This window comes from Lolium perenne, chromosome 5, assembly GCF_019359855.2.
Source record: "Lolium perenne isolate Kyuss_39 chromosome 5, Kyuss_2.0, whole genome shotgun sequence".
NCBI classification, from domain to species: domain Eukaryota; kingdom Viridiplantae; phylum Streptophyta; class Magnoliopsida; order Poales; family Poaceae; genus Lolium; species Lolium perenne.
The window spans coordinates 55,452,649-55,462,184 of record NC_067248.2 but is presented as its reverse complement, the minus strand read 5'-3'; the positions used below and the strand labels follow the sequence as shown (position 1 = coordinate 55,462,184).

At 38.8% G+C, this 9,536-nt stretch overlaps 1 protein-coding gene across 1 annotated transcript; it reads left to right on the top strand.

Annotated features, from left to right (window-relative positions):
* The first annotated feature begins 1,062 nt into the window (after nucleotides 1–1,062).
* Nucleotides 1,063–6,152, top strand: LOC127299218 (obtusifoliol 14-alpha demethylase). Its single transcript, XM_051329151.2, has 3 exons — nucleotides 1,063–1,176; nucleotides 2,142–2,663; nucleotides 4,934–6,152. The coding sequence occupies exons 2-3, from the start codon at nucleotides 2,190–2,192 to the stop codon at nucleotides 5,930–5,932; spliced, it is 1,473 nt and encodes a 490-aa protein (XP_051185111.1). The 5' UTR covers nucleotides 1,063–1,176; nucleotides 2,142–2,189; the 3' UTR covers nucleotides 5,933–6,152.
* The last annotated feature ends 3,384 nt before the right edge of the window (nucleotides 6,153–9,536 follow it).

The window sequence follows — 9,536 nt, the reverse complement described above, 5'->3', positions numbered from 1 at the left end:
AGAATTTTTGCGTAAAAATATCGCTTTCGGGGTGATGTTGTGGCTGCTGGCTGCTTAGAATTTTCCAATAAAAAAGATCCCACGTATCCTATCTTTGACCCTTTAGCTATGAAAATAGACCAAGAGCACGTACAGAAATACAGACCAAAGGTAGCACACGGTTGTTTTAACAAACGCATCTTGATTCCCGGGCACACAATTGAGCTGCTTGGTTAACTAGGTAATTTTATTTCATTATTCATATTTATTAACGGCTCTATAATTTAATTATTTTGGCTCCCGTATCGTACGACATACACAATATAATATTTAATTTTTCTTAATATTTGAAAAGAATGAAAATAATAATTCAACAAGTGGTTAATTGAAAAAAAAAATGATGATAACCAAATATTTGTGTGTAATATCAGAACAATAATGTAGTCCTTATATTTTCCTACATGCAGTTTGAACATATCTAGGTCGTGACCTATTATTTGTTAGTTGGTGTGTTTGCATCAATTTGATTCAGTTGTTTAGAACTATGTGATTTTATCGTGCGCCGTGGCAACGCACGGGCAAATGTCCTAGTACTTTCTTATTTCAAAATAATAGAAAATCATTATTTGAATTTTTAAAAAACTTTTAGAAAAAAATTATGGACATAATAATGTACCCCAAAAATATGCAAAATTTAAATTTGATATTACTTTGTATTAATAGCTACAAAAAATATCAAAAATATTTATCTAAGTATTGCAAATAGTGCTTATTTTCGGAACTCCAAACGTTTCAGATTTTTTTTTGTTTATCCATGAATTTATAGAATTTACCATTCCAATTTTACTTGATTGCAGGATACATTGTGACCTCACAAAAAAAATCATACTTTTATAAAACCTGTAAATATGATTTTTATAAAATTTAAAATTAAAGGGCCATAGACCTTGGCAGTCAAAGAGATTTTTTGTTTAAAAATATCGCTTTCGGGGTGATGTTGTGGCTGCTGGCTGCTTAGAATTTTCCAGTAAAAAAGATCCCACGTATCCTATCTTTGACCCCTTAGCTATGAAAATAGACCAAATGAGTGTATATATATACACCAGGCCTAATGCAGATAAGTAGACAGCACTCGTAGGACAATTAATCACCTTCCCTTCGTTCTTGTTCTGCCATGCTGTTGTACTAGCGGAAGAGGTAACCACGTTTTTTCTTCTTCTACTGCCTCCATAATTTTCTTTAGAAAAAATAAAACTAAACAAAGTTTGACTAATTTTTTGAAAAATCTATCGACAAATGTGATTTTCTATAGATATCATACGATAATATATTTCATCTTGAATTCAATGGTATTGATTCTGGATTTTATGAAACGCTTCTAAATACATGTATTACTCAAAAAATGCTACTCCGTAAAACATATTATAAGAGTAAACATATGGAGTAATATATATGACGATAATCACATGTAATTCTGCACCAACAACATTGGAGGAGAGGTCAATAAGCGGAATAACCTGTTGGAGTTGGCCCATCTTAGCATGTTACTCCACCAAATGATGTTTACGATCGCACACCTTGTGAAGACGTGAAGCACGTTCTCCTCATCTGCATTGCAGAAAGCACATTTCTCATTATGGCGCAGTCCGCCCTTAGCTATTCGACTGGCTGTCCAAACTTTCCCAGGGAGTAAGGGGCTATATGTCATACAGGTTTTAGGTCGCATATTTTCTTCTGAATGTTTGTAACTTCAGCCTTCTCGATGGCTTTCCGTCTTCTAATCTAACACATGCAGCGCTCCTGCATGTTTGAAAAAAATGATTTTTCTTGAACGAAATGAATTGAGTTCTAAATGCATAACAAGTTGAGATAGACTTGTGGAAGGATTTTGTAATGCATAACAATTGCAATCTATTTTCTGGGCTGAAAACAATAAAATCTGGAATTTTTTTAATGTAACTATGGTTGATAACCCATTACTGGAATACATTTGGATATTTTTATATCACTGATGTGCCAATTATTTTACTTCATTCTATGCATGCCTGACCTTCTCAGTCTCTTTGAAATAATGTACGTCACTGAGACAACTTAACAAGTGTGGCATAATTAATCAAAAACTAATCTTGGTAACTTCTAACATTTTCATTTTCTTGTTGCAGTCTTTTTTGGCAAGTTACCTTGGGTTTATCACTTTGAACTATAACAACATGGATTTGACAAGTGGCTCCCTGGTGTTTGTCGTGGCTCTTTTGCTCATCACTACAATATTCATTAAAATTTCACAAGGAAGAATTCTCATCCTTCCAGCTTGTCCAAGTCCAACTCCGCCTGTTGTGAGTGGCCTTGCTCTCCTAGGACTCTTACCAATGCTGTCCAAAAAGGGTCTACAATCAACTATTTATGATCTTTATACCAAGCTTGGTAGTGTGTTCACAATTAGTTTTTTTGGGCCGAAGTTAACCTTCTTGATTGGACCAGAGGTCTCTGCTCACTTCTTTCAAGGTTTGGATTCAGACATTAGCCATGGTAACCTTTTTGAGTTCACTGTACCCATGTTTGGCAAGGAGACTGGCTATGGCGTAGACATCAACATTCGTAATGAGCAAGCAAGATTCTATGTTGATGCACTAAAGCCATCCATGTTGAGGAGACATGTTGGTCCCATGCTTCAAGAAGTAGAGGTACCTCGCTTTTGATTTTTGTTTTTTTAATCAAGATTTACTATTGCTCTTAGAATCTGTTCCAGTTTTTCGGTCCAGTAAATTATACTATTTAGGTCCACCCAGCGCTCCATCTTGGATGTATCTTAGCACGTCAGAGTTAGGCTATAGTCCATGTAACTCTTAATTGACTCATGTGTCTCTATATTAGTGGATTCTACTATAATACTCTTTCCATTCCAAAATTAATCTAATATCAGGTTTCGTTAAAAAAACATTTGACACAAAAAATAATTAACTAGTATATAATTTTGTGATGCAAAATTTAACCACATATAAGTATAATGAATGAAAAACTAGTGGCATCAATTTTATTTCACATAGAACATATCACCAAAGAGTAACAAAGTAACTGTTCGTCAAAGTCATCTCCTAAAAACAGTATAGTGAGTAAATATTAAGCATATGAAATATACAACGTATTGGGTGGATAGATCGAAAATACATAAACCAAACATGGGACACCACATGCACTAGATATATCGGAAGGGATCACATACTAATGTACACAAGGTTTTATTTTTACTCGAATTCATGACCAAGACTCGCCTTCGAAACAAGATATGGAATTTATGAACAAGTTATCTAGCACCTTTATTTGTAAACTAAACGCGCGAAAGAAGGAATTTTTGCATGGAGTCTATCGCGGGATGGCTGGATCCGAGGTTGCATTGATAGATCAACAAAAGACTAGCATCTTGGTGAGCTTATCACCATCACAGGATGGAGGGGACCAAGAAAGAACTGCTACATCTCCAACCATGCATGAGGCGTCGGAATCTTGGCAACAAAAGACTATGTCTGAGAGGAGATGGTTATGTCTAGGAACATATAGGTTATGTGAATGATGCTACAGAGGCAGCTCGAAGTGGGTAACAACGGCGACACAATAGGTGGGGAGACGAAGGGGGTCTGAGAGAAACTTTGTAGGGTATACGTCGCTGAAGCAGACACATATCTAGTGTTTTACTATGCGTTTAGTCAGTTTGTAGTATAGAACCGACTTAGATATTCTTACGATGGAATAATTTTTAAAAGTAAACTGACTTAGAGATTCGGTGGATTCGTTTTATGTATTCAACAAATCGTAGTGTGTTATTGCTACAACATTTATTTTCAATGTATAATCTTCAGTTGTTCATATATATTTTAGCATAAACTCACTCCAAAAACCAACCCTAATACTTAGTTTTGTACTACTAGTGACCACTTTTTATTTTCTCTTGCTTTGATCACCTAGAAATATTTCTCTTCTTTTACCCCCTTTACACCCTTCGGGGCTGCTAACAACGAGCTAATACAAAGGAACGGCACGGCTCCTACACCACTTAACTCCAATAATAGAACCTGGTCCCACATCCCTTGCATTTGATAATGCAACAATCATAATTTGCTGAATTTAAATATGTTCAATCTCATTTCTTTTACGTGGTTTCGGCAACTATCAATTATCTCTTTCCTCGGCTGATAGATAATTCATCCAGGTCAAGGCATATGAACATGACCGTTCACTTAATATTAATCATATTCATTGTTTATTAGAATTTGATAATGTTACCATCATACTAAATTAAAATCATATAATAGAGCACCACTATGTTCCCTCGAAGTAAAAAACGGAGCTCGCTGTCATATTTTTATTTGACCAAATCTTTGGGACTACAAGAATTATACAATATGCATGTACTCTACATGTAATCGACATGTCCATAAAGACAACAAACAACGACTCTAATACCATGGCATCGTATGTTGTATGATCCTATGAATCAGGTTTTATACAACACTAGAGGGGTCTGACGGACTGTAACCAAACACAAGTATCATTATAGTATGTGTTTGCGTTAATTAAGAAATAACAAAATGAAACCATGCTATTGCCACCTAGTGCAACTAATGCCATTGTAAGTATTCATTAGTATTCTGATGTCATAATAGGGGACTGAATATAGCGAGTCACTTGGATATTTTTCAACAACATAGATACTATTGACAGAGAACCATTAATTATGAAGAGACTCATCATTTTTTGTTGAACAAATACATAACAATAATAATATTCATCATTATGTAGTTTGTCTTCATTCATTTGTACACCATATAAAAAATCATTGTCATCTGAGGCATTGAGTAGTATTATTCTTTTAAGAGGTTTCAGAAATTATAATACTTGCAAGTTCTACATATGTGATGCATTTGACTGATAGTGAGGATGAATTTATGTTTTCTAGGAGTACTTTGCAAAGTGGGGACAAGAGGGCGTAGTTGATATAAAGCAAGAACTCGACCAATTAGTCATGTTTATCGCAAGCCGATGCCTACTGGGAAAGGAAGTTCGGGAGAAGATGTTTGATGAGTTCTTTACACTATTCCATCAAATCGAAGAAGGTGTGAACTTGATTAGTTTTCTGTTCCCATATATCCCCATACCAACAAATCGTCGACGTAATAACGCTCGTCTGAAGATGTTGAAAGTACTCTCGGAAATTGTTAGATCGCGGAAGAGCTCTAACCGGTCAGAAGATGATACTCTACAAAGACTCATTGATTCAAAGTATAGGGACGGTCGCTCCACAACAGAAGCAGAGGTAACTGGGACTATCATTGGCTTGATATTTGCAGGGAAGCACACTAGCTCTCATACTAGTACTTGGACCGGAGCTTGCCTACTCAGTGATGCAAAATTCTTAACTGCTGCTATTGAGGAGCAAAGGAGAATCATCAGTAAATATGGTGAATGTATAGACTACAATGCCCTATCAGAGATGGTTACTCTGCACAGTTGCATCAAAGAAACACTAAGGTTGCACCCTCCAGCACCCATGTTGGTGCGGAAGGCACATAAGAACTTCAGTGTGCGAACGAAGGAAGGTAGAGAATATGTTATCCCGAAAGGCCACACCGTGGCAAGTCCTGTAGTGGTGAACAATATCATCCCATACATTTATAAGGACCCTGAAGTGTATGATCCAGATCGGTTTAGTATTGGAAGAGAGGAGGACAAAGCAGGTGGCAAGTTCTCTTATACATCGTTCAGTGCGGGTAGGCACGTTTGCACAGGAGAAGCATATGCATACCAGCAAATTAAAGTTATATGGAGCAATTTGCTTAGAAATTTTGAACTAAAATTGGTCTCACCTTTCCCAAAGACGGACTGGAGTAAGTTTTTACTAGAGCCTCATGGGAAAGTAATGGTAAGCTATAAGAGACGTGCAATTCTTGGCGCGTAGATTATGTGTTGCTTGTACATGAAATAAGAACTACCCATGTGTGTGTCCAATATACATGTGGATAATTTGTAGCCTTGAAATTAAGCATGTATGTTTGCTTTGTGTGTAATATCTTTGAAATTGTGTGTCTATATTTGAGTGTGTAATATCCATGTAATCATGCAAGAATGTAATGTGTGCTTCTTTTTACTACAGAAAGTCATTAAAACTTTCATATTTATGTTCTTTGGTATGTCCAAACTTTAAATTTTGGAGGCATCGACTAGTAGAAAAAGAGGCTTCCATCCGCCCCCATTAGTCCCCAAAATATTCGAACCGCGACTAATGGGGTCTTTAGTCGCGGTTCGGGAGGCGAACCGCGACCAAAGGTCTGGACCCATCGGGCTCGGTGGCCAGCCGGTCACATAGAAAGTGTCAAAAGCATCTTACTTTTGGAGAACCCATTTACTGCAAGAAAAAAATTACGGTATATTTAAACTTGTGTTTGGGGACATAGAGATGTCATTTGTATGCTTTTGGGTTATAGTTGACTTGCTTCAGTATTTGAGAGTTGGATTTTAACTCATAAAACCATTGCTTCCAAAACTTGATTAAAAATTGGATATTATTTTGCCACAATAGGAATTTCATAGAGAGTGGATTTACTATTCACCCTTTAGATACACATCCATCCAATGTTGTTCGATTTGCATCGAGATACTGAAATCGTTAGACGGCTGCCGCCCCTCACGGCAGCGTCTACGAGTGCCCCCATAACCCGGAGGTCGAAAAAATCAGCGACCCACATGACTGCACCTCTGAGCACCACATGACATGGAAGTCAAAATACCAAGCACCCTGCACCTCGAGCTCCCGCTCCCGAGCGCATCACGACCCAGAGGTTGAATGGACGCCACCTTTCACCTCCCTATCCCCTCTCCCGAGGACCTCCTAGATGGCGACAATGTCGACCGCATCCTGTCAACTGCCACAAGAAGGGCGCCAGATCTCTGCAGCGGGAGCCTCCGTTGACCATCAAGGGAGGAACTCGGATCTCGGACATGGCTCACCACCACTAGTAGAAAAACGGCCAAAGGATTTGACCTTTAGTACCGGTTTCCGTAAGAGCCGGTACTAAAGGCTGCAGTAGTACCGGTATAACTGCCCAGGTCGCAGGCAAACTTTAATACCGGTTCGTTTAGGATCTATCGTACCGGTTCGTGTTACGAACCTACGAAAGGGTTTCACGCCAAATTTAAAGAACCGGTACTAAAGGGTCTCTTGGCCTATTTCTTCACCCGAACCACCGAGCCAGCTCCATTTTTCCTTCTCCTCTCACATTTTCAAATATTTTCCTGCACTCACACTCCAACAAATCTCCATTTTTCTCCACCATTTTTTCAAGATTGACGGAACCCATCTATCCAAGGGTTAGCAATATCATCCTCTCTTCCGGCGTTCCTAATTTAGCTTATTTTTTTGCTAGTTTAACTCGTATCATTTTTCTAGCGCTAGCAAGGTGTTCGATGAAATGCCTAAGTTAGGGATTTCATTCTTTTTATATGCAATTTCAGCTCAAATTAAAGTATGATTTGTTGGTTTTAGTATCGTCCCCGTCCTCACCTCCGTCGATCGCCAGCGTCGTCCCCTAGCCGGCACCATCTTGGTGAGCCTCTTCTTTTTTATAAAAAAACTTGAATATTAATTAATTTGGTCACTCATATATTCATGATGTTGTGTAATTAATGATTTTTGATATACTTAAATAATGCAGATGAATCGACAATGTATGTACGGTGACCGATGCCATCCCGATGTCATTACTGGCATGCATTATTTTCTCAACGTGGCTGAGGCAAACAGGAGGTCGAATGGTTTAATTTGTTGTCCATGTAATTCCTGTAAGAATACAAAGGATTACTCTACCTCAAAAACCCTTCATGTCCACCTGCTTGAGAACGGTTTCATGTTCGGCTATAATTCTTGGACCAAGCACGGAGAAAGAGGGGTTATAATGGAAGACAACAAAGAAGAAGAGGATAATGAAAACTATCATGTGTTCACTGAAGACGGTGATAGTAGAATGGGGGAGACGAAACTGAAGAAGAACCCATTTTTTATGAGCCCATTTTTGATGAGCCCGATGACGATTTGGGTCGGGCCATTCTTGATGCGAAGATAAACTACAGAAGTGAAAAGGAGAGGTTGAAGTTGGAGAAAATGTTAGAGGATCACAACAAACTATTATACCCAAATTGCGAAGATGGCCAGAAAAAGTTGGGTACCACACTGGAATTACTGCAATGGAAGGCAGAGAATGGAACTTCTGACAAGGGATTTGAAAAGTTGTTGAAACTAATAAAGAAGATGCTTTCAGGGGAGAATGTATTGCCCTCTAGTACGTACAAAAGCAAAGAATGTTGTCTTCCCTCTAGGATTAGAGGTGCAGAAGATACATGCATGCATCAATGACTGCATCCTCTACCGCGAGGAGTACGAGAATTTGAATGCATGCCCGACATGTGGTGCATTGCGGTATAAGATCAGGCGAGATGACCCTGGTGATGTTGAGGGCGAGTCGTGCCCCAGGAAGAGGGTTCCTGCCAAGGTGATGTGGTATGCTCCTATAATACCAAGGTTGAAACGTTTGTTCCAAAACAAAGAGCATGGCAAGTTGTTGCGATGGCACAAAGAGGACCATAAGAAAGATGTGATGCCGAGACACCCCGCTGACGGGTCGCAGTGGAGAAAAATCGACAGAGAGTTCAAGTCATTTTCGGATGACGCAAGGAACTTAAGATTTGGTCTAAGTACAGATGGATTTAATCCTTTTGGGGAGTAGAGCTCCAATCATAGCACCTGGCCAGTGAATCTATGAATCTATCACCTTCCTCCTTGGTTGTGCATGAAGCGGAAGTTCATTATGATGCCAGTGCTCATCCAAGGTCCAAGGCAAATCGGCAACGACATTGATGTGTACCTGAGGCCATTGGTTGAAGAATTTTTACAGTTGTGGCGTGAAGAAGGTGTACTTGTGTGGGATGAGCACGAACAAAATGAATTTAACCTACGAGCGTTGTTGTTTGTAACCATCAATGATTGGTCTGCTCTTAGTAACATTTGAAGACAGTCAAACAAGGGATACAATGCATGCACACACTATTTAGGTGAGACTAATAGTATATATTTGGGAAACAAGAATGTGTACCTAGGTCATCGTCAATTTCTTCCAAAACAACATCACGTAAGAAAGAGAGGAAAGCATTTCAGAGGTGAGACAGATAATCGAGGAATCCTACCCACCCTACTGGGGATGTTATATATGATATGGTCAAGGATTTAAAAGTGACCTTTGGAAAGGGTCCTAGCGGACAACCTGTCCTGCATGATGTTTACAGACACGTACCCATGTGGAAGAAGATGTCTATATTTTGGGAGCTACCCTATTGGAAAATCCTAGAGGTTCACTCTGCAATCGACGTGATACACGTGACGAAAAATCTTTGCGTGAACCTGCTAAACTTCTTGGGCGTGTATGGGAAGACAAAAGATACACTGATTGCACGGCAGGACCAGCAATGTATCCACGAAGGAAACAACCTGAATCCAGAGAAGTATCAAGGTA